The 24,086-nt window shown below is 46.1% G+C and overlaps 4 protein-coding genes across 5 annotated transcripts in view; 2 read left to right on the top strand and 2 right to left on the bottom strand.

The window, feature by feature from the left end:
• rgs9b (regulator of G protein signaling 9b) overlaps positions 1-4,049 on the bottom strand; it is a gene marked incomplete at both ends in the record, with an annotated part of 12,727 nt that extends 8,678 nt beyond the window's left edge. The window contains 5 exons of the mRNA XM_083687468.1: positions 144-195; positions 339-445; positions 627-677; positions 2,435-2,531; positions 3,984-4,049. Coding sequence (XP_083543594.1) covers positions 144-195; positions 339-445; positions 627-677; positions 2,435-2,531; positions 3,984-4,049 — 373 coding nt within the window. The remainder of the gene's footprint in view (positions 1-143; positions 196-338; positions 446-626; positions 678-2,434; positions 2,532-3,983) is intronic.
• bicral (BICRA like chromatin remodeling complex associated protein) overlaps positions 1-24,086 on the bottom strand; it is a 253,681-nt gene that overhangs the window by 224,024 nt on the left and 5,571 nt on the right. Inside the window, 7 exon segments of the mRNA XM_083688175.1 lie at positions 20,467-20,694; positions 20,894-20,996; positions 21,096-21,190; positions 22,938-23,083; positions 23,260-23,309; positions 23,428-23,474; positions 23,925-23,997. Of these exon segments, the coding sequence (XP_083544301.1) occupies positions 20,467-20,694; positions 20,894-20,996; positions 21,096-21,190; positions 22,938-23,083; positions 23,260-23,309; positions 23,428-23,474; positions 23,925-23,997 (742 nt within the window).
• LOC310817061 (guanine nucleotide-binding protein subunit alpha-13-like) lies at positions 4,757-11,921 on the top strand. The gene is made up of 5 exons (XM_083687474.1): positions 4,757-5,082; positions 5,907-6,133; positions 8,442-8,492; positions 8,609-8,809; positions 9,182-11,921. The coding sequence occupies exons 1-5, from the start codon at positions 4,800-4,802 to the stop codon at positions 9,551-9,553; spliced, it is 1,134 nt and encodes a 377-aa protein (XP_083543600.1). The 5' UTR covers positions 4,757-4,799; the 3' UTR covers positions 9,554-11,921.
• LOC310817053 (uncharacterized protein) lies at positions 12,768-20,466 on the top strand. Of its 2 annotated transcripts, none has more exons than XM_083687465.1 (5): positions 12,768-12,832; positions 13,699-15,339; positions 15,542-15,652; positions 15,853-15,969; positions 16,667-20,466. In XM_083687465.1, exons 2-5 carry the CDS (start codon positions 13,701-13,703, stop codon positions 16,693-16,695), a joined length of 1,896 nt encoding a protein of 631 aa, XP_083543591.1. In that variant the 5' UTR covers positions 12,768-12,832; positions 13,699-13,700; the 3' UTR covers positions 16,696-20,466. The 2 variants fall into 2 exon arrangements, with proteins under 2 accessions (XP_083543591.1, XP_083543592.1); XM_083687466.1 differs by lacking the exon at positions 12,768-12,832 and adding an exon at positions 13,108-13,306.

Here is a 24,086-nt window from a genome sequence, read left to right as displayed (position 1 = left end):
ACCAAAAAATAATAAACAAGATTGCTTGAAAATAACAGTAAACTTAATTTATTTTCATTTTTGTTCATTGTGTGATAACACATCTAAATTAGATTAAAATCTAGATTAAATCTAGATTAAATCAAGTAATAAGCCACGCCCACCATAATCTGTGTCCTCAACAGGCCACTGCTGTGCAGGCCAGAAGTATGGTGTCTGAGAAAGGACAACAAAGCACAATTAACTAATACAATTGGCCTACAACCCTCTGCTGTGTGTGTGTGTGTGTGTGTGTGTGTGTGTGTGTGTGTGTGTGTGTGTGTGTGTGTGTGTGTGTGTGTGTGTGTGTGTATGTCTACCTGGAAGCGATAGAGGGATCCGTCTGGTTTGATGACAAGGCGTTTGTGGTTTTGTAGGGGGTAGATGAATCCAAATGCCACCAACAGAGTCCCAAAAGCCAACGCCTCTGCAGAAAGGAGAGAAAATTACAGTGGGATGGGGGGGGGGGGGGGCAGGGAGAGGGGATAAGAGATAGAGGGATGTGTTAAACACCCCTGGGCAGTGTGTGTGTGTGTGTGTGTGTGTGTGTGTGTGTGTGTGTGTATGTGTGTGTGCGTGTGAGAAGGGTTTATTGTACTCAGTCTTACCATGGGTGTCTATCTCGAACTTGTTGGCTATCCATGCCATAATGTCTTCACCTGTCGAGGATATTCACACAGGAGCAGAGTGAAGTGAACAGGACAGGACAGGACAGTGTGGGGCTTGTATACACTCACCGAACACTTTATTAGGAACACTATACTAATACTGGGTAGGGCCTCCCTTTGCTCTCAAAACAGCCTCAATTCTTCATGGCATTGATTCCACAAGATGCTGGAAACATTCCTTTGAGATTCTGAACATGATTTACCCCCACGCAATTCCTGCAGATTTTTCAGGTGCACTTTCAAGCTGTGGATCTCCCGTTCTACCACATCCCAAAGGTGTTCTATTGGATTGATTGATTGATTGGTATTAACGGGCCCAAAGTGTGCCAAGAAAACATTCCCCAGACCATTACACCACCTTCACTATGAGAAGGTGTACAGGTGCTCCTAATAAAGTGTTTGGTGAGTGTACATCAGAGAAGGGATGACCTCAGACTGTGATCCTGTAATGCATCTCATTATCAGAAACACTCATCACATGACAGATATGTCTTATGTGTGAAATCATAAGGGGTTACACAACATCACTGAGAGGGGAGGGAGAGAGAGAGAGAGAGAGAGACTCTTCCCACAGGACATCACCTGTGGAGTCTGTAAATGCCAGACCCCTCTCAGAGAGGGGGCACTGCTGGGAGGGTCAATAAAGACTCTCTTCTATTCATGGAGAGGAGAGGAGGATGGGAGAGAGAAGAGGAGAGGAAAGGAAAGGAAAGGAGAGAAGAGAAGAAAAGAAAAGAAAAGAGAAGAGAAGAGAAGAGAAGAGAAGAGGAACAGGGGGGGATGATGAGAGGAGAGGAGAGGAGAGGAGAGGAAAGAAGAGGAACGGGGGGACGATGAGAGGAGAGGAGAGGAGAGGAGAGGAGAGGAGAGGAGAGGAGAGGAGAGGAGAGGAGAGAAGAGGATTACTCCTCTAGATGAGGTAGTATTTATAGAGTGATCAGAGATTAGCTCTATCAGCATGAATCTGCACAGGCCCATTCTGCTGCCCACGCGTCTTGCTGGAGAAAGTGATTAGACGGCAGTCTGAGAGAAACAACACTGTAGGGATGTTACAGTGAGTTACATAACAAACAGCCCCTTTCTTACCCAAACAACATACTGTTGTGCCTGTGTTCGGCTTGAATCATTTCAGGTCTGCAGTTTGTTTGTTTTTTTTAGTTTTTTTTTATCATAAACAGATCTGGTTTATAGAGGAGTCAATGAGACCCGAGAGTCTGGGTTCTCTCTCTCCGTTCATCTCCCTTTCTCATTTGTCTTTCCTCTCTTTCTTTCCTACCCTCTCTCTCTCCTTCTCTCTTCTTGCCCCCCTGTGTCATCTTCCTTCCCTCCCTCCCTCCCTCCTACTCCTCCTCCTCCTTCTCTCTCTCTCTCTCCATCGCTGACACAGAGACCATAGAGGTTGTCATGGAGATGGAATCTTCCGCTCGAGGTGAAAACCACAGCTCTGGGGTCCTCCAGTCTGTCTGTGTAACCTAGTCTTCCAGACACAATCATGCCACTCGGATTGAGAGTGTGTGTGTGTGTGTGTGTGTGTATGTTTGCGCACACTCGCGCGCGCATGTGTGTGTTTACGTGTGCATGTTTACGTGTGCATGTTTGCGCGCGCGTGTGTGTGTGTGAGTGCAAGCATGTGTGTGTGTGTGCGTGTGTGTGTGTGTGTGTGTGTGTGTGAGTGCAAGCATGTGTGTGTGTGTGTGTGTGTGTGTGTGTGTGTGTGAGTGCAAGCATGTGTGTGTGTGTGTCCTCACCAGTGATGGCGTGGGGTATAGTAGTGATGACCAGTCTCTGAGGCTGTGACTTTACTCCTGTCTTTGGATCCTGCATCTGCAACATCACCGCCTCCAACTACCAGAAAGCAGGACAGAAGTCACTATGACGACAAGTCACCGAGACAACCGGTCATCAACAAAACAGATTTGAGACACAACAGATAGTACACCAGCTACACTATAGACATCGAAACAGAATTTTGATTATATTTCTATGCCTTCAGTTGGCAGGATAACAGGGAGGACTATGCGGACTTCTCACCATTCCAACAGGTCCCTCTCCCAGGGCTGATGTGTGGGTGCTCTACTGTGGTGACTCCCTCACTGCCCTCACTTGACCATCCTCAAAACCACGTCTCCCTCAGGGCTAAGTTAAGGAATGCTGACTCGCCCCTCTCTGTTCTAACAGGCGACATTACGTCTGTGTGTAGTTTGGGTTGTGTCCACTCTGCTACGCCTCAGTTTTGTCCTAGCAGCAGGCGACTGTGTGCCTCAGCTCTGAGTGATCCCTGACTCTCTGGGCTGTTTGAAGTGGCTTTGTGCCGGGTGTGAGTGCCTGCCGCTTTGAAGTCCGTCTGGAGAGTCCCTCCATGCGCCGGGCTCGGCGAGACCAAAGTGGGCTTTCACGGCCTGATGGCGGCGAGTCAGGATGGTTCTGTAAGTTATATTTCTGTGGCATGACCCCGATGCCATTGTTTTGAACCGGAAATCTTCCAGATTGTGGTGGGGGGGGGGGGGGGGGGGGGGGGTTGCTTTCTCTGTCTGTAGCCCAGCAGCTGGATTACCTGGTGGCTGGGTTAGTGGTGATACTGGAGGTGCTGAGACTGATCCAGGCTAATGCTTATTGCACTGAATGACCTTTTCCCTGAGTAACAGCAATAGCACCATACAGGGTAATGATAGCACCTGGAGCCTCATTTCTAGCCACTGTAGTGTCAAAACCTACTTGGCATTCACATCGCCATACCAATAGTGTACAATGGGATGGTCACTCCAACATTGTTTACCACATTTAACCATTTTCATCAATAACACTGATTATCCGCCTATAAACACTTATCATGATCAATAATCACTGTGTTATACTGAAAGGCCAACCCAGGCTCTCAAATGCAAGCCAGACTGTAAAAAAAACTGTAAGAGTTGCCATACTTAAATCATATTACACATTGAGATTAGGTGGTTCAATTGTATCTACTGCCTGCCTACTCTTCAACCTATGAACCACTTAACACATGTGAACTAAACATCCACATGTGTTGTCTGTCAAGGTGTAACAATGTAGCAAGACAGACTTTCCAGGGACTGTTTGGAAAACGGAAATTACATTTTAAGAAAACATCTTTATCCATTGTGCATTATTGAATGGGGTGACAGAGACAAAACAACACTGCCTGTGTGTGAATCTAAAGCGTATTCCCAGTGAGAAGGATGAACTAAGTATCGCAAGACGCTGTTCATGTCTACGCCTGAATAATAATTAGGGGTAGCATATCAGTAACACTCATAGCCTATATGGATAACCTACCTTTTTGAGACATGCCATCCGCGGTCTGAATCTCTGTCCATAATCCCGCATGTTTCTGATGGTCATGTTCCTTGCCAGAAGCCCTATTTGATTTGGTAATGTTATCAGGAATGATGAACAGGAACAATGTAATATTCCGCCGACGAGTGAGAAGACGTCGGAGCAAGCTGCTCCTTATTGATACAATAAGCAGCGTCCATCGATAAGGACAGAGAGGGAGCACATATCCACCAATCAGAGCCTGGCTCTATTCACTGCAAATAAACCTGTCACGCAATTCCGTAACCTGACCACTTGGTGGCGACATTTTATCTTGTGTGAGCATGATGATGGCAGAGTTGTTTTGTGTTTCAATTATTCCAATTCTAAATGTTATTATGTATTTTGTTTTTCTTATTTCGTCGAAATATAGGCTCACTTAGGAATGCTCAAAACACCTTTAGATAGGGGCTGGGTCAAATTAATTGCATTACTGTGTGTTGATGTTGTGTAGTATGTGTTTCTTATGGAGGTGAACTTTTTGAGATTTTGTTTGTTCATGTCGTACATGTTTTGGATTTTTCTTGACTTAGCTTAGCAGACGCAAAGTTTCAGTCTGTACACACATTACAGTTCATCTTGAGTTCAAAAAATGGATCTCTGGTCAATGAATGTTCATGGTTCTGGGTCAGATCGTAATAGAAGTCAGACCCGAACCACTTCCTGAACGTAGGAGCGAGGGGCTTGGTCCTTGTGCCTAGCGACTGTCTGCGGCGTTTCCGCGCTTCACACGAACGCGCACATTCTCCCGTCTGTATCGATGAAGTTTGTTCGAACATGGCGGATTTCCTGCCGTCCAGGTCCGTGTTAAATGTCTGCCTTCCCGCCTGTCTCCTCAACAGCACCGAGGTGGAACAGATGAGAAAATCGAAGGAGATCGACAAATGTCTATCGCGGGATAAAACTTATGTCAAGCGGCTAGTGAAGATCCTGTTGTTGGGCGCTGGCGAGAGCGGCAAGTCCACTTTCCTCAAACAAATGCGGATCATCCACGGACAGGACTTCGACCAGCAAGCCAGAGAAGACTTCCGAGCAACTATTTACAGCAATGTTATCAAAGGTAATATCGAAGGGGTTAAGTCTACGTGGCCAAGTGGCGTTCAAGACAAATACTCTTATTATATTCGGGCCTGATTTGAGTGATGATATGTACTGACAAAGTTTCCATAAGTGCGCGGAAATGTAGCCGAAAAGTTAGCATGCAACAGGTTAGCAGTGAAGCACACAACAGACTGACATTCCCCGCTCGCTGAAGACACGCCCGTGTTGTTTATGACAATATCACGTCTTTTTAGACCTTAACTCACTCTTGATCTTGATCCAAAACATTCGATAGCTATAAGTCCTTTCAACAGATTTCAATGGACGAGATCAGATGCACGCACTCAAAGGATAACGCAAATAGAAGTGTCTGGCCGGAGATGAATGTACAGGGTAGTATAGTATAACCCTGGCTGTCACAGCCCAAACGACTGTTGACAATTCACACATTGCAGGTCTTGATAGGCCTATGTCTCAATTTAAGATATATGTTGATGCTGCAGGTTTGGTAAATCTATGCAGGTCCTCAAATGTTTTCTTGGTAGGCCTATGTCTCAACCGAGAAACATGCTGAAGCTGCAGGTTTGGGGCGCTGACCTTATTCCCATGCCTCAACTCTCACATAGGATTCAGAGAGATGGATTGCCTAGTGGCTACAAGGGTGTGTGTGTGTGTGTGTGTGTGTGTGTGTGTGTGTGTGTGTGTGTGTGTGTGTGTGTGTGTGTGTGTGTGTGTGTGTGTGTGTGTGTGTGTGTGTGTGTGTGTGTGTGTGTGTGTGTGTGTGTGTGTGTGTGTGTGTGTGTGTGAGAGAGAGAGATTGTAACCCCTCCCTGTCTTGTCCAGGTGTTCGTGTGTTGGTGGATGCGCGGGAGAAGCTGCACATCCCCTGGGGTTGCCCTGACAACCAAGAGCACGGGGACCATGTTATGGCATTCGACACACGGTCGGCGATGATGTCACAGGGGCAGGTGGAGACGCAGGTGTTCCTGCAGTACCTACCTTCTATCCGAGCCCTGTGGGCCGACACGGGGATACAAAACGCTTACGACCGACGCAGGGAGTTCCAACTGGTCAGTACACACACACACACACACACACACACACACACACACACACACATACTTTGCCTGCCTAAGGTAGGCTCAGGAAGTTCCATGGTGAGAGAGTGAGGGTCAGTATGCACAGTGTCTCGGAGCTGCACCAACATGGCGCCTATGAAACCGCCACTTTATCATTGTTGGGACATTTTTCTCCACTAGGAGCTAAAGTTAGGACTAGGCCTAAGTTCAGTAAGTTGGAGGTTCTCTTCTCTCTGACCAGCCCATTAAGCCATGCCACAACTTTAATAGTGTGCGTTACTGAAGTGAAAGTGACACTAGTTTAGTGACTAGTTCCAACTCGCTTCTGCCACTGTCTCCTTCCTAGTCTCCTCCCCCCGGTCTGTGTGTCGGGTGCTCAGACACGTGAGTTAGGCTAACCTGTTTCCTGTTTATACCTCTGCTTGCTTACTGGCTTGCTCAGTGATTTGCACTTTCACATACTGTGTCAAACACTCACATTCATCTACATGTACCTATCCCGCTCTAACACACACACACACACACACACAGATTTCTGTGCAGGGGTAATGTGGATGGAGTGTGAACTTATCTGGAATGTTGATCTGTAGTTAAACAGCTTTCTGCTAACAGAGAACCTTGGGCAACACACACACATACACACACACACACACACAGAACCTGCTGAAGAGGAGCCTAGGATTACACACACACACACACACACACACACACACACACACTTTCATATCAGGAAGTGTACAGATGTCAGAGCACAGAACTACACTCGTGTAATCACGTCTGTTCTCTTTCCTCTGGAAGTAGCTCAAAGGTCTACATTTGAATAGTATTACACATTCCCTCTGACTGTGTGTGTGTGTGTGTGTGTGTGTGTGTGTGTGTGTGTGTGTGTGTGTGTGTGTGTGTGTGTGTGTGTGCCCGCCCGCCCGCCCATAACTATAGGGAACCAGTCACTCAGGCTGAACTGCATGCAAAACACAACAGTGACATTAGCCCCTATCCCTTCAGACTTCACAGATGTGTATAGGACAGGATAGGTTAACCCTGTGTTAGAGCTTGGTAGAGCCATTACATGACCATATTGTTTAGACCTGCATCTACTTAGTCCTTTCATGTCAGTACACTATGAATGGGGAAGGAGAGACACCTGAAGCTCTGTGTAAATATGTGTTACATACACCTCCTTATACATACAGTACCAGTCAAAAGTTTGGACACACCTCATTCTCATTCAATGGTTTTTCTTTATTTTTATTATTTTCTACATTGTAGATTAATGTTGAAGACATCAAAACTATGAAGGAACACATATGGAATTATGTCGTAAACAAAAAAAGTGTTATACAAACCAGAATGTGGTTTATATTTTAGATTCTTCAAAGTAGCCACCTTTTGCTTTGATGACAGCTTTGCACACTCTTGGCAAGGTGTGTCCAAACGTTTGACTGGTACTGTACACACACACACACACACACACACACACACATACAGGTTTTTCAGGACAGGTGAGTTCTGAAGAGATCAAAGCAGGTGAAGTACTACTGCACTATAATGTCATTACAGGAACTATACAGTAACACAGTCAAACAGATACAGTTCTGGTGTAAAAAATCTGTTGTTTTTTGCCACCTTATGAACGGTAAGGGGGAATACCGGCTACAACACACACACGCACACACACACACGGACAGGCTGGAATGTGACCCAGTCGAGTCTCGTCTGGGCATGCACTACTTACTCAGACGCATACTTCTGAAGCTGTGTACACACACACACCACACTTACTAAACTGACAGGCATTAAACATGTACACATACACACCGTTATACATCAAACCGCAAACATACATTTCTCAAACATTCACTGGGTCACACAGGCACACTCCTACACGCACACATTCACGTTCCTCTCACTGAACCAAGTGCAGACGGAGGTTTGTGTTTAATCTGAGTGATTAGGAGGATTGGCCATAAAATCCCCTGCTGGGGATCAATAAGGTTTATTCATTCAGAAGTTGTGTCGCTACAGTCCGGCACCAACAGGGTCAGAGGTCAGATTTAGGGATTAGACCAATCAGAGCCCATGCTCCTCATGTAGATCTGAAAGGATTGGATAGATATTTATAATATGGTACTTGCTCCATCTTGCCCTCAAATAGACTACACTGTAGCTGGAATTGTTTGTATATTGCTTATATACACCGATTAAGTACTCTGGATATACTCTGAGTGACTGGGTAAACTAAGCTAAGCCATGTGACAAATATGAAACACTGACTGATTCCCCAATCTCTCTTTCACAGGGCGAGTCAGTGAAGTATTTCCTGGACAATGTCGATAAACTTGGTGATTCGGTAAGTCCTCAGTGTTGGTATGTAATATGATCATTATTCCCTTCCTGGCCATCTGTCCCCCCCCCCCCCCCTCACTCACTGTCCTCCCTCCATCCCCCTCTCTCTCTCCCCTCCAGAACTACATCCCCAGTAAGCAGGACATACTCCTAGCCCGTAAGCCCACCAAGGGCATCCATGAGTATGCTTTTCAGATCAAGAGTGTGCCCTTCAAGATGGTGGACGTCGGAGGCCAGCGGTCAGAGAGGCGGCGATGGTTCGAATGCTTCGACTCGGTCACCTCCATCCTCTTCCTCGTCTCCTCTTCAGAATATGACCAGGTACACTTACGTCTTATGTGTCTCCAACAACCGTCACTGTCCAACTGTCTCACTTGTCTTGCACTTATGTCACTTATTGTCTTGACCTTATTTCATTGCCTACTGCTTATTTGTATTTTTTTGTATCTTGCATTGTCATGGAACCAAGCCTAAGAATTTTACTTGGAGACGTAACAATATACTTGAAACTTGAAACACACACACGACTGGCTAACATGGCGACAGTGATTTTAAAAGAAATGTGTTGTGGGATAATGTGATCATCTAAGCATGGTGTCTGTGTAGCTGTTTGTTACACTGTTACGATATGAAATATCTGTATACTGAAGGGCTCAGAAATGAAACATATTCATCACGGTCTTCCCCCGTCAGGTGCTGATGGAGGACAGACAGACCAACCGTCTGCGAGAGTCCCTCAACATCTTCGAGACGATCGTCAACAACCGCGTGTTCAGCAACGTGTCCATCATCCTGTTCCTCAACAAGACGGACCTGTTAGAGGAGAAGGTACACTGCGTGCCCCTGAAGGACTACTTTCCCGAGTTCACGGGGCCGGATCACAGCCTGCCGGACGTGCAGAAGTTCCTGGTGGAGTGTTTCCGGAACAAGCGGCGCGACACCACGCAGAAGCCTCTGTACCACCACTTCACCACCGCCATCAACACGGAGAACATCCGCCTGGTGTTCCGGGACGTCAAGGATACTATCCTCCATGACAACCTCAAACAGCTCATGCTCCAGTGATCCCTGAACCTCCAACGCCCCTAGAGAGGGCTCCCCCCCCCTCCCCTCCGAAAGAGACCTGCCGTGAAGAGGACCTTAGTGAAACCAGCCTTAAAACCATGATTGGGGATTCTGGGGCTTATGAATGACCGTGACACTCCCCTTGTTTAGATGTTTTTAATTATTTTACCCCCCCCCCCACTATGATTAATGGATGGCCTTTATAGACTGATATGAGTTCAGTCTGGGTGGTTTGTGAGGAGGGACAGGATCTTGGTCAAGATAACAGCAGAGAATGAACGCTGGTTATACACTGACATCAGATCAGTGTGACCCCCCCCCCCCCCCCCTACTGCTGCCTGCCTTCCTCTGCTCTCCACTGATCTGAGCGCAGCCTCAAAGAGCTGCGTGACTGTGGGACAGGTTAGATACCACAATGCCTTTCTCTCTTGATAGACTTAATCACTGTTAAATAAGTCTGGCCTTAAGTGTGTGTGTGTGCGTGTAACGGTGTGTGCGTGTAACAGTGTGTGTGTGTGTGTGTAACGGTGTGTGTGTGTGTGTGTGTGTGTGCATGCATGCATGCATGTTTTGAGCCACTGAGCCTCTGCCTGTCTGCCTAGCATTGCATTGTAGAGATTTAGAGCCCATCAACTATCTTTGTGAGTATGTTTGTGATTTATGGTGTGTGGATGTGTCTCTGTGTATGCTAAGGTTCACAGTTGCCTGCCTTTCCATTCCCTGATGAGAGCATCTCACACACACACACACACACACACACACACACACACACACACACACACATGGTAGGTGTGCCAGTTAGAGAAAAGGCAGTATGTTGTTTTCTCAGGGTTGAGACCACTGTTAATTATGTCCTAATTGTTCTAGAATCTTCTAATCAAGGTGCCACCTCGTCTATGCCCTGCCTAGGAGTCAGTGTTGCTGGATGGACAGTTGGCTGGTTGTCTAGTATATACTGTATCCTCCAGGCTCTGATGCCTGTACAGCAATCGGAGGACGGGCTCATTGTAATGCATGGATCGGAATGAGGAATGTTTGATACCATTCCTCATTCCATGCCATGCATTACAATAGGCCCGTCCTCCGATGTCTGCCTCCACCAGCCTCCACTGCTGTATAGGCAGGGTTACTTCATCGGGCTATTCAAATATGGGCCCCAGGAGGTTCACCTTACTGCAGGTTTTCTTGTTCCCCTGACGGTGAACTGATGGATTAATAGTACCAGGAAGGGTGGGAACCAGCAGTGCTGTGGACCTCGTAGGCCCGTTTTAGACCCTGGTGTCAGTCTCTCATTTATCAGTGTTCAGAATAAAACTGAATCATGCTCCCCTGCCCAGATTACCAATACCTGATCCAAAAACATCCCATAGTCTCTACCCACCTGTGTGTTTCTGAAGGATCCAGACTGGTGGAAGCTCCATATAACCTGTTATATAGCTTCCAGCTATCAAGTCCTTTTAGATCAGCTAACCATTGTGGTAGAGGCTAGGGGATGTTTTTTGTGACCAAACTTAGTCCAGGTTACCGTGAGTTAAAGGTACCAGCCCCATGCTTCTCACCTCCCCTGCCATTGGTTGCCTTATAAAGGGACAGACATTTCCTGTGAGCCTGTATAATGAATGTGTTTGTTAATAGATGTACAGAGATTTGCTCTTGTTGTTTTGTTGCTGTAGATTTTCGATTATGTGAGTATATTGTATCCAATGTTGTTGACAGTAGTTTATAACCTGCTGTCTGTGTCTGTCTGTCTGTCTGTGTGTTTGCTGACACTGTAACATTCTCTTGGCTCTTAAAGGAGGTTTCTTCTCCTCTGTCTACCCCATTTCCCCTCATCTGTCAATCACATCACCTCACAAACTGGGGAAATGCTCCCCTATGCATTTGTGAAAGAGCTTACCCTCTCCCTCTTACACACACACAGGTAGTCTCACTCACTATCCCAGGTTTTGGAGTAATCTGTGTAGATCTGTGCATATGAGGGCCATTTGTACTCAGAGTGTAAATAACAAGCACCAGCCTGACTCCAGACCAAGCGACTCCACTGTGAAATCACGCTGTGCCCTCTCTAAGACTTGTAATCAACGGTCTTAGGTTTCCTCCAGATGTGGAGCTGTGGTGTCTTCACTGTGCTTCCTCTGCTGGCCTTGTACATGCTGAAATCTGTTGCCATGTTAAATATCTCCTTGTTTTATAATCTCCATATTGTAGTCGGAATGAAACGGAACTGCAGAAATGTGCTATACACGGTTTCACACTTGGCCTTTCTAATGAAATGACATCATGTCTTCTCTGTCTACCCTTGTAATTTTCTGTAATGTCTCTTCTAACAATCTATTCATTCCTCTTGCTGATGAGACACTCTAACCGTTCCAATAAAATACATTTTTCTAAAGAAGTCGACTTGTTCAGTCACTGGTATAAAGCTGCAGTCTGCCTTTAGGGCCACCAGGGGACACCAACATACTCAAACAGCACCATGACCAGAGAAAGGTTGTAAGTACTAAAGTTTAGGGTCCTGTGCAGTAACACTTGAGATTTATATATTCGGGGGATAATTTGTGGGTAATTGAGTTCCATGCTGTGTCATTGGAACTTTAGGATATGAGACAGCACACAGTGGGAATAAGACAGATTTGTGTTAAAATAATGGAAATGTTAAAAGCAGGATCCCGTCATTATTATTTAAACGTTCAGGAATGTAAGTGGCAAGACCAACATCTCGAAGGCAAAAATAAAAAGATTTGAAACGGTTTCAGACAGTACTTCGTTCCACTTCACAGTGAAATGCAGCAAAATTCTGTCTGGTTCCAGAGTAGAAAAAGCAGCCCATGTTTAATCCCTTGTCCTACCTACATATAGACTATGCCACCCTGAACACGCCAGTGTAGGCCCTAGTTATACAGTAAAAATTAGAAAACACCAGAATTAAATACCTTACTTTATCATCTTATATTGGACAAATGTATACCTTGACTCATTGAACATAAATCAGTCATAATCGTCTAAATAATAGCAAAATAGTTTTGGATCGCTATGTATTTGCCTGGTTCATTAAACTGTTGATTAAACGGTTAGAAGACTGTTTAGACAGAGTTTAGGGTTGACAGAGACGCGGGAGTTGACGCAGCATTGATGCGCCTTAACAGACGAGCCTCCTGCACCTGACGTCATTAGCCACACCTTCTGGCCACACTGTACAATGTAAGTCTTACAATGTAAGCTCTGAAATAACTGTACCTGTTTACTTGTCCTTCCGTGGAAGGCAATGCCAAAAGTTAGGTAAGCCATCTGTATCGTGTCGTCTGTGCGGTAACAGAGTATTTTCTGTGTGAAATAATTATCTAGTTTGTGTGCATTATACATATATGCGTTTACACGTGCTACCCAAAGCGTTCTTTCATAACAATTCACTTCACAATAAAAAAACATAGTGCTTGCTGTTACATGACATGACATCATACAATACTAAGTAGCTCATGTATAAATCCATGCAAGCGTAAAATATATCACACAGGTTTACGTTTGGTTCAACATGACAATGAATTAAAAACATGCAAAGGGGTCTCCTGTCCATAGCCTGTACTTCAGCTATCAAGGGCATGTTCTTGAAGTTACAGTAGTCCAGACATTTTGGTCTGGCTTGCTGCTGCTTGTACTAGACTACGGTGCGACGCTCATTTTGAAGCAACATAACAATACGTTTTGGAGCATGCCTACGTCTGATTGTCTGTTCGGCAGACTTGTTGAGTTCAGGTGAGTTGAATTGTATACCACAACTCAGAGTCAATTCAATTGCAAAACATAATGTCACGTGGCTCGAAAGGATTTATCCTAGTGCAATGGTGAAGTCTAGAATGTAACACCGACCTACAGTTGTTGTGTTTAAGTGGCAGGCATCTCTGCACTACACAGAATCACTCCTGGGGTCATTGAATCCCATCTGATTGTCAGAGAGGTCATAGAGGCCTGTAAAGAGTGCAGATTACATAATCCACGTTTTAAGGTGTAGGTTTCCCTCTAATGTCAAAGCTTTTAGCAGTGAAGCGATAACAGACAGAATAGGGAGCTTTAACACCAGAATACCAGAAAGTGAACACGTCATTAAAATGATGTCTTTCTTCTATTCTCACTTTGTTGTCCTGCAGACATGTCGTCTCACACAGAGGCCTGTCCATTCTGTGGGAAAGCCTTCAAGAGGCTGAAGACCCACCTGCCCCACTGTAAAATGGCACCCGTCACCAAAGCAACACAGAGCTCCAAGACCCCCCCTGCCACGCCTAATGCAATCACCAGCAAGAAGAGTGAGACAACATTATCATCTTCATCATCACTGTTATCGGCAACAACAGCAAATAAGAGTAAGAAGACATCTTCACCATCATTATCATCGTTGTTATCGTCATCATCATCATCGACAATTCCAACAACTAAGACGAGTGAGAACACACCATCATCTTCATCACAGACAACGCCAACAACTAAGAAGAAGAAGAAGAAGAAACAGCAGCAGCTCCCAGATGAAACTCAGATTGTGGCCTTGTCCTCCTCTCCCTCTCTCTCGCGCCCTAAAAAGAAGAGCCCACTGGGTGAGGGGGACCTGTCAAAGCCAGTTCCAGGGAGACTGAAAGGCACCAGAGCTCCCTCACTAGGCCTGCTCTCCACAGCCCTCAGCCTGGGCACAGACCCCCTTAGCCCCAGAGCCCCAGTCCTTACAGGGGGCCAAAGCAGTCCAATTACAGCCAGCTCTGAACCCAATACCACCCCCACCACAGCCAACACCAAACCCAAAGCTGCCCCTAGGAAGAAGGGCCCACAGAGAGAGAAGGCTGAATCATCGGCTCAGACACCCAAAGCTAACACCGTCTCCCAGGATCCTCTGCAAGGGGTGCTGAGGGAGGAGGGGCTGCATGCGATTGGGGGAGAAATCAGTGCCAGACCCAATGGCAGAATCCAGTTCTGGGCGGAGGTGGAGATGGAGGGGAGCAGAATAGACCTGTTGAGGAAGGAGGTGAGAGGGGAAGAGAAAGTGCAGTGGTCAGGTAGTGGTCAGACCAAGACCATCCTCCAGGACCACACCAGCACGACTGACTGCAAACCTGAACGTCTGTGTAACAATACAAGCGTACGGGACCATATTCAGACCTCAGCTACTGACCAGAGCACTGACAGTCTATACAGCAAGACAAGGACCAGAGGACCAATCACAGTCGACCTCAGTCAAACATCCACACCTGCTTTCAGTCATAACGGTCAAACAGGTAGCCTGTTAGCGCCCGCGGCTAACCTAGCACAGTCACCCTACACCAGTCCTCAGACTGACAAACTATCACTTACCAAGAAGTGGGTTCACAATAGAAGCTTAAAGCCCAGCCTGCCCTCCTCCCTCGCAGCTGCCCCCAGCCTTACAAACCCCAAGCCCCCCTCAGGACTACCTTATCAGAGCCAGGGTGGGGGGTCACCTCAGCTCAACCCTCCCCCTGCTCTCTCACCCTCTGTCTCTCCACCTCCTCACCCCTCCTCTGTGGCCCCTGTGACACCCCTGAGGACTGTGGTCAGTTCGGAGGAGGTGTCTCAGCTGATGGGACGCTTCACGACATCACCCTATACTCCCACTGAGCACGTGCGGAGAGAGGCCCTGCCCCATGTCTCTCCCTATTTCCCTCCTTCGGTCCTTCCCTCTCTTTCTCCCCCTACCCTTGCTGTGGGAGCAGGAACAGTGAAAGCCAATCAGAGCTTGACACCGCTTAAGACCAGGACACACTCCACTGCTGAGCATCAGATTGTGGGTCAGTAGTGTGTTGCCTGGCCTCATACAGTTGGGCTCTATGATCAGATTAATTCATTAAGAATGTAATTTGTTGACACAGATGTGTGTGTGTGTGTGTGTCTGTGTGTGTGTCTGTGTGTGTGTGTGTGTGTGTGTGTGTGTGTGTGTGTGTGTGTGTGTGTGTGTGTGTGTGTGTGTGTGTGTGTGTGTGTGTACACTAGGTGCAGTGGCAGAGAGGACTCTAGGGGGGGTGAGACTGAAGGAGCTGCCTGACTGGCTGGCTCAGAGAGTTCCCAGCAAACCCAGAGAGGGAGTGGAGATGCTGCATAGAGGTCAGAGTGCACCACACACACCCGCATGTCCACAAGCACTCACACATACCGTATACTGATGTATGAATACACATGCGTACTACAGACACACTACAATAGTCACTAATGCTCATCTCTCTCTCTCTCTCTCCCTCGTGTGTGTGTGTGTGTGTGTGTGTGTGTGTGTGTGTGTGTGTGTGTGTGTGTGTGTGTGTGTGTAGGCTGGCAGTGGTATTACAAGAGGTACATAGACGTGAAGAGAGGAGGAGTAGGAGGAGTGGCTATGCTGTTAGCAGGATACTGTGTTCTCAGCTATATGTGGAGTTACCCACACCTAAGTAAGTGTGTGTCTGTGTGTGTGTGTGTGTGTGTGTCTGTGTCTGTGTGTGTGTGTGTGTGTGTGTGTGTGTGTGTGTGTGTGTGTGTGTGTGTGTGTGCATGTGTGCGTATTAATGTAGTGACATACATTGTCTGCCCGCTTTTGTTTTAGAGAGCGTGTTTCAGAAACAATGGTGGCTGGCATATCCAGGCCAGCCCAGTACAGCTCAGCTCGGTTCAGATTGGTTTGGCTCTGGAGTGTAAATTAGGGTTAAGTGGTAGCTCTTAGTGTATAACCAGCAGACACAGGGGTGTCTCAGGGCTGGGGCTGAGATACAATGGGCTGTGAAGGCCACATTCACTTCAACAGACAGACAGACAAACAGATAGATAGATAGATGTGTGTTCTCTCTCCCTCTATGCAAGGCCATTCAGTCTGCTCCCCAAGTCAGTTTCAGAGCATAGTTCACAGACACATCCTGTTCTCCTTTTGATTTTGGTTGAACTGCTGGGAGGGAAAGAGAGAGAGCATAAAGAAGAGGGGGATCGAATAGAGGAAGAGCCAGGGAACGAAGGGAACATTCATCCTGGGTGTGTGTGTGTGTGTGTGTGTGTGTGTGTGTGTGTGTGTGTGTGTGTGTGTGTGTGTGTGTGTGTGTGCATGCATGCGTGTGTTAATGTAGTGACACACATTGTCTGCCCGCTTGTGTTTTATAGAGCGTGACCGCTGGAGGAAGTACCACTGAGGACTGCGGAGCCCCAATGCCCCAAGGGTAGCAGACTGAATGGATGGATGGAGCCCCTAGTAATGTGAAGGAGTACAGTCCTGCCTTTACAAAAGGGGACAGGCGTATGGTGTGGAAAATATGGCAAAATGCTTCAGCAAATGCTTAGTATCAACTGGATGTGAGGAGCTGAAACTGACCTAGGATGTGAAATAAGTTTGAGAGATCTTATTTCAGTTATATGTTTGATTAATTGTTTATCTTATACACAAATCATTATTTATGTGGCATTGTGTTTTGTTTCAGTTATGGAGTGATGAAAGGGAAGGATATCTATGCAATCGCACTTCTATTTAGTTTTTTATGATTATATGGGTTTGGGTTATAGACCAGCTGAAAGGAGAAAGCCCATACACATGACAACAGCAGTGGTAGCTAGCATTGAGACAGTATTTCTGTATCCTCCTGTTTTTCCACCTTTTCCTGAAGTGTGCACTCCCCTTCGTGGGTTAAAAAGCAATGGACATGGGGAATATAATGGAAACCAGTCCCATGTGGGGAAGAACACAAATGCACACCTCTTTGGGATACAGCATTGGAAATCTGATGTTGCGATGTCTATTGTGTTTGTCCCAGACGTCATCTGACGGTGTAACAACTCTTCCCAGACAGTCCACGAGGTGTCACTGTTGGATTGTTTTTCTTACACCTAATGACAGTCCCCGGTTGTTGTATGTATCTATGGTTGAATGCAAGGTGCTTTTCAGGGAGTGAAGCGTTCATCAACCAGACAGTACCAGTCTATGAATGTATTCAAAATGAATTTATTATTTACTTTTGTCTTTGCTGTTGTAGTGAACACACATAAACTAGAAATGAAGAACTGACAGTATTTTGTAACGATTTCTCTTGGAACACTTCATAGCCAACATAATAAAAAATAACCTTTTTCTCATGTTTTACATTCTTTTTTTCCTTACAAAAAATTATAAATATTTTGTGTTTCACGTTTTCATTTTTGTATACAAAAAAACAAACTATACAAATCAAGTTGAGAGTAAGACATACCAAAAGAAAACTCAACAGTGAAAATGGGGCGAAAACCGATACACAATTCTCTCCTTGGAGGAAAGGGCGCAGCAAGTCAACACACAAGCCCTCAGTCACGCGTGTGTGTGCAGGTTGTTTACTGTACTAATACTAGCCCCAGTACTAAATCACATCTACTAGATCTGTTCTAAGGCTAATCGACTAATGTTGCCCACATGAGGACAGATCACTGTTGCAAACCCGGGTCCTTTAAAACCATTCAATTCAAGACGACAAGAGAAGCATGATGCTATACCCTCATCAATGTCTAGTCTATGAACCAATAAGACACCAAATCTCGAATAACAACCTATTCCCCATAATGCACTATTTCTGGAATAAGGTGGGTGTTGCTTGAGATAAACTCACTGAAAGTTGTAACTCAGGGGCTTTACACACTACAAGGCCGACCCGAACCGTACTGCGCAGGCTCGGACATGTTCCTTTCACATGGTCCTTTCCAGCACTGTTTCAGAAACAATGGTGGATGCCATATCCAGGCCAGCCCAGTACAGCTCAGCTCGGTTCAGATTGGTTTGGCTCTGGAGTGTAAATTAGGGTTAAGTGGTAGCTCTTAGTGTATAACCAGCAGACACAGGGGTGTCTCAGGGCTGGGGCTGAGATACAATGGGCTGTGAAGGCCACATTCACTTCAACACAAAACCAAACAACAGACAGACAGATAGACAGACAGACAGACAGACAAACAGATAGATAGATGTGTGTTCTCTCTCCCTCTATGCAAGGCCATTCAGTCTGCTCCCCAAGTCAGTTTCAGAGCATAGTTCACAGACACATCCTGTTCTCGTTTTGATTTTGGTTGAACTGCTGGGAGGGAAAGAGAGAGAGCATAAAGAAGAGGGGGATCGAATAGAGGAAGAGCCAGGGAACGAAGGGAACATTCATCCTGGGTGAATAAGTGAAAGTTTGGGGATGAACCCAAACGAACACATACACACCAGCACGCATATGAATGAACACATACACACCGGCACATGTATGCAGATTAACACATACACACCAGCACACATATGAGTAAACACATACACACCAGCACACATATGAATGAACACATACACACCAGCACATGTATGCAGATTAACACATACATACACCAGGACACATGTGCAGATGAACACACATACACACACACACACCAGCACATAGTATATTTAAAGAAGGTGGACATACATACATACATACAATCCATGACCAGCCAGGGTCATTCTATCACGTGGTGGTATTGTCTTACCATGTTTACGAAGCTGGGACACACATCACTAACAACAAACCAGTGATGTTTAAATGTCATTTCTAAAAATGAAGTAAATAAAATCTAAATCAAAAAGATAAACATGTTGTAACATTTCTCCCTCAATCTGAGGACTTAGCTCCCCCCCGACACAAATACACTCTGATGAGTGTGTGCATGTGTGTGTGTGTGTGTGTGTGTTGTGTGTGTGTGGAGGGGTCACATACCTTTAAGGTACAAAAGAAAAATGCCAAATAAGATAAAATGACAAGAAAGACAGAAAATAATGTTTGTTCAAATGTTTTAGTTATTAGGTAGACACTAGTGTGTGTGTGTGTGTGTGTGTGTGTGTGTCTCTGACTTGGCGTGAACCTAGAGAGTTGAGCTAATGACAGAAAAGGACCATCTTCATCACGGGCTGATGTAGTCACAGAGCAGGCGTACAGATGAGACTGAACGCGTTCCAGATGCACCCGTTCTGCTCACGTGATCTGATCCTTCTACCCCCTGAGGATGTGGCTCCTGCAATGTTGCTTGCTTCCTCTGTGTATCTGATCAGGCCTGAACCAGTGCATCTGCACAGAGCGTACTCATACCCTAACTCCTTAGAGGAGCAGACGGACACATTCCAAACCTCACCCCCAGATCCACCTCTGACTAACGTGTGTGTGTGTGTGTGTGTGTGTGTGTGTGTGTGTGTGTGTGTGTGTGTGTGTGTGTGCGTGCGTAATGTGTAATGCCAGGTGCAAAAATTAAAAGGACATTTAGAACAAGGCTTCTTCATGTAAACGTTTTCAAAAGACAACATAGAATTTCTCAGGCACAGAATCATCACCATCTTCATATCCTCCTCATCCCTGTACTTAACAGCATAGCTAGTCGGGTGTGGGTCGACGCAGGATGTGTCCACGAAAGGATATGATGTCACAGAGGCCACGGCCTCCATTCTCCTTCTCTCCTCACACTCTGGGGGGGAGGGGGGTGGGGGGGATGGGGGGGGGGGGGTAGACTTTGACATGGAGAGAAGAAGAAGAAAATAAACGATAGTAAACAAACAGAGAAACCCAGAGTGGGCGGAAGAGGGGAGAAATGTGGAGCGATAGATGGCACATCTGTCTAACATTCCAGAATGCTGTTGACTGCTGCCTCTAGAACAGAGTCTGTGTCGGGAGGAGGGGGGGAGGTGAGGTGAGGGGGAGAGGAGAGGTCAGGGGGGAATGTGGGCTGGGAGGGCGGGTGAGACGCTTGAGCCGAGCCTCCGGACACGTACGGCGTCTGCCCTCCCAACGTCGCCACTGACGACGTGAAGTTGCCGTGGTGATGGTTGCCCGGGGCGGCAGGGCTGCTGTTGTTAGCGTTGCTGCTAGCGTTGTTAGCGCCATAGTGATGTTGGGTCCTCTTCAGGTACAGGATGTTCTTGGCTGCAGTGTTCAAGTGCTGAGGCAGCCCACCCCCTCCTCTACCCCCACCCCCACCCCCCCCTCCTCCTCCTCCTCCTCCTCCGTCTCCTCTTCCCCCCCCTGGGTCACCATAACCCGGCTGGGAGTCTGTCCTATAGGGGGGGTCTGTGGCACCCATCTCTGACTGTCTCCAACTGCAGCTGGAGGTGGGGAGGGGGGGTGGAGGGTCCGGGGTGTGGCAAGGTTTTACCCCACAGCAAAAATCCTCCAGGTACCCATCTGCAGAGACAGAGAGGCAGTAGAATTATATCACAATAAAGCCAGGACACAAGGACACAGGTCAAGTGGTGCATAGACCAATTTGGCCGCTGATGACAAAAACAAAACTCTGCAAATGGAATATGGAAGGATTTAATTTCAATAACTTTAATCTGAGTCTCTGCAGTCACACAGAGTTCAACCCCGTCCCGCCCCTTACCTGGGTCCACCAGTACCATGCGTTTATCCTGCGTCAGATTGCTGCGCTCTTCTTGGTTGAAGGTCCTGTCAATCATCACCATTTCCGATGAGGGACTGGAGCGCTGTACAGAGGGGGAGGGACTTCCTGTTAGCAGCAGCCTACCTTTTGTTTACACAATCCAAAATAATTTTGTGTGTGTGTGTGTGTGTGTGTGTCCCACCTCAGCCTCCACCATAAGTAGACGTCTATATTTGTTCAGCATAGCCTGAGTTCTCTTCAGCACTTGATTCGCCACAGACTCAAACTCCTGATCCACTGTTAATGACAAGACAAAGAGTTTAGACACACATACAAACACACACACACCAATATACAGTGCCCTGCGTAAGTAATGGGACAGTGAAGCATTTTTTCTTCTTTTTACACTCGACAGTTTTAAATCAAACAATTACGATGAGGTTAAAGTAGAGATTGTCATCTTTTATTTGATGGCATTTGTGTACATATTGGTTTCAGTTGTCAAGTCAGGTGTGTTTCATCGGATCATTTGTGCAGGCGTAAGAGAGCTGTCAGTCTAGTGTTGATTCTAGGCTTTGTATTTGCCTTTGGAGTTTGCTATTGATATGTGTCAACATGAGGACCAAAGACGTGTCAATGAAAGTCAAGGAAGTCATTATTAGGCTGACAAATATCAGAAACAGCCAAAACCTTAGACTTGCCAAAATCAACAGCTTGGAACATTATTAAAAAGACAAAAAAACAGCACTGGTGAGCTGGTAGGCCAAGGCAGACTTCTACGGTGGATGACCGAAGAATGTTCACCATGATTAAGAAAAACCCCAAAACAACTGTCCTACAGACCAGGAACACTCTCTGGGAGGTAAGCGTCAATGTGTCAGAGACTACCATCCGCAGAATACGTCACCAGGCAAACTACAGACGCTTCACTGCAAGGTGCAAACCACTGCTCATCCTGGTTAAAGTTCAGATCAGGTTAAAGTTTGCTAAAAAGTACCTAAAAAGCCTGCAGAGGTCTGGAAAAAGGTATTGTGGACAGATAAGATGAATATTGTACTAGAGTGATTGCAAGATAAAAGTTTGGAGAAAAAAGTCTCTGCCCAAGATGTAGAGCACACTACCTCATCTGTGAAACATGGTGCAGAGGGTGTGGGCATGGGCATGTATAGCTGGGCATGTACTGGGCATGTATAGCTGTCACTAGAACTTACTAATTTGTATTAACTGATGATGTAACTGCTGACAGCAGCAGCAGCAGAATGTATTCTGAAGTGTACAAAACAACTTGTCAGCCCGAGTGCAAGCAAATGCCTCCAAATTCATTGGATGGTGCTTCATCATACAGTAAGACAATGACCTAAAACATACTACCAGAGCCAAAAAGTGGAAAGGTCTTGACTAGCCAAGTCAATCTTCAGATTTAAATCCAATTGAACATGCATTTCATTTCCTGATGATACGATTTTAGCCAAAAATACCTCAAACAAACAACTGGCAGAGCATCACCAGCGTCTAGTGGGGTCAACGGGTTGCAGACTTCAGGCAGTTATTGCGTGCAAAGGATTGTCGACCAAATACTAAACACAAGCGCTTATGGTGAAACAAACACATGTACACAAATATCACCAAATAAAAGCTGTGAATCTCCTCTACTTTAACCTCATAGTAATTGTATGATTTCAAATCTAAACTTTTGGAGTATAGAGGCGAGAGAAGAAAAAATGCTTCACTGCCCCAATACTTACACAGGGCACTGTATAGCACGTAAGTACACAGCACTCTTTGTCTTTGTCTTTCTCTCTCTCTCTCTCTCTCTCTCTCTCTCTCTCACACACACACACAGGCTTTTTATCAACCAGTCCCCTACCACTTTGGTGTTAGGGGAGATCAGAAAGAACCGGTAAGATGCAAACAATATTGGCAGAAGCTCATTGGAAGACGAGGTACAGCCATTGCAATATGGCTTACATCTCTCAGGTCTCTTCAGCTCTGCAAACACCAAGAGTGTAGGCTGTAGGCACAAAGAAGGTTTTCAGGGGCTGACCTCGAGAGAACTCTTCCTGGTTAGGCGGAGCCCCATGGAACACGTGATAGGGGAGAAGTCTGTGCAGTGCGTCGTCCAATGAGCAGAAACGGCTATAGTCTGGAGACAGCACTCCAGTGTGATCCATCCTCAAATGCTGCAGCATCCTAGACAGAAAGAGAAAGAGAGAGCGAGAGAGAGAGCGATTGAGTGTGTTTATATAAACCAAACAAGAAGGAATTTAAACTTTGCTAAACCTCACTGGAAATGAACACAGGATCATACAGTCACAGACAGACACACAGTGTTACATAGCATCAAAAAACCAAAAGCTCTCACTCACATTCCTCCTCTGGTGAGCTGCTGAGGGGCGGGCCTCTTCTGCGCACAGACCTACAGGAGAACCAGATATTATTATCCCCTACATCATCATCATCACCTTCATTGACATCATCATCATCATCAACACGATCACACACACACACACACACGTATGTAGCGTGTAGGCTACCTGTGCATTTAGCTGATCCTGGCTGACGGAGTTCATGGTGTTCAAAGCTAGGAGAGAAACCAAACAATCATTAGGATCAGAGAATAGGATAGGATACAGTGCCTGGCCTGGGATTTGAACCCTGCGGCTACTGGTCCACCTCCCTACCCTCTAGGTCCACTATTGTCAAAGTGGGGTACACTTTGACAATGGGGTCGATCGAGGGAATACGCTAAATAAATCTGTGATTTACCTTCCCAAACAGTCCTGTTGAATAGCCGACTGAAGTCTCAGTACCAAAAATAAATGCATGCACCCTATCCAACAGAATAATATTATCACAATGTCTAATATGTAAGGGATAATGTTCATAGAATATCAATTAGGCTACAAAATAATCGACAGGGGGTACATGACTGTTAAAAGTTTGGGAACCACTGCTCTAGGTCACTGACAGAGAGGTCAATAATATCCCTTAAAACAAACATACATGCATGCACGCACACACACACACACACCTTTGTTGCCGAGGAGGTTGACGAGCTGTGTCTGTCGGAGGCCATCCTGGTTGAGAGCAGGTGATGAAGAATCCTGAGGAAGAGGAGGAGAGATCACTCTCAAAAACTAAAATCAAACATGGAAGAGATAGGATTAAGATAAGAGATGAACAGAATGATAAA

This window comes from Argentina silus (genome assembly GCF_951799395.1).
Source record: "Argentina silus genome assembly, chromosome: 16".
Lineage (NCBI taxonomy): Eukaryota > Metazoa > Chordata > Actinopteri > Argentiniformes > Argentinidae > Argentina > Argentina silus.
Note: the sequence above shows the minus strand (reverse complement) of the source record. Positions and strands in the feature narration are given on the sequence as shown.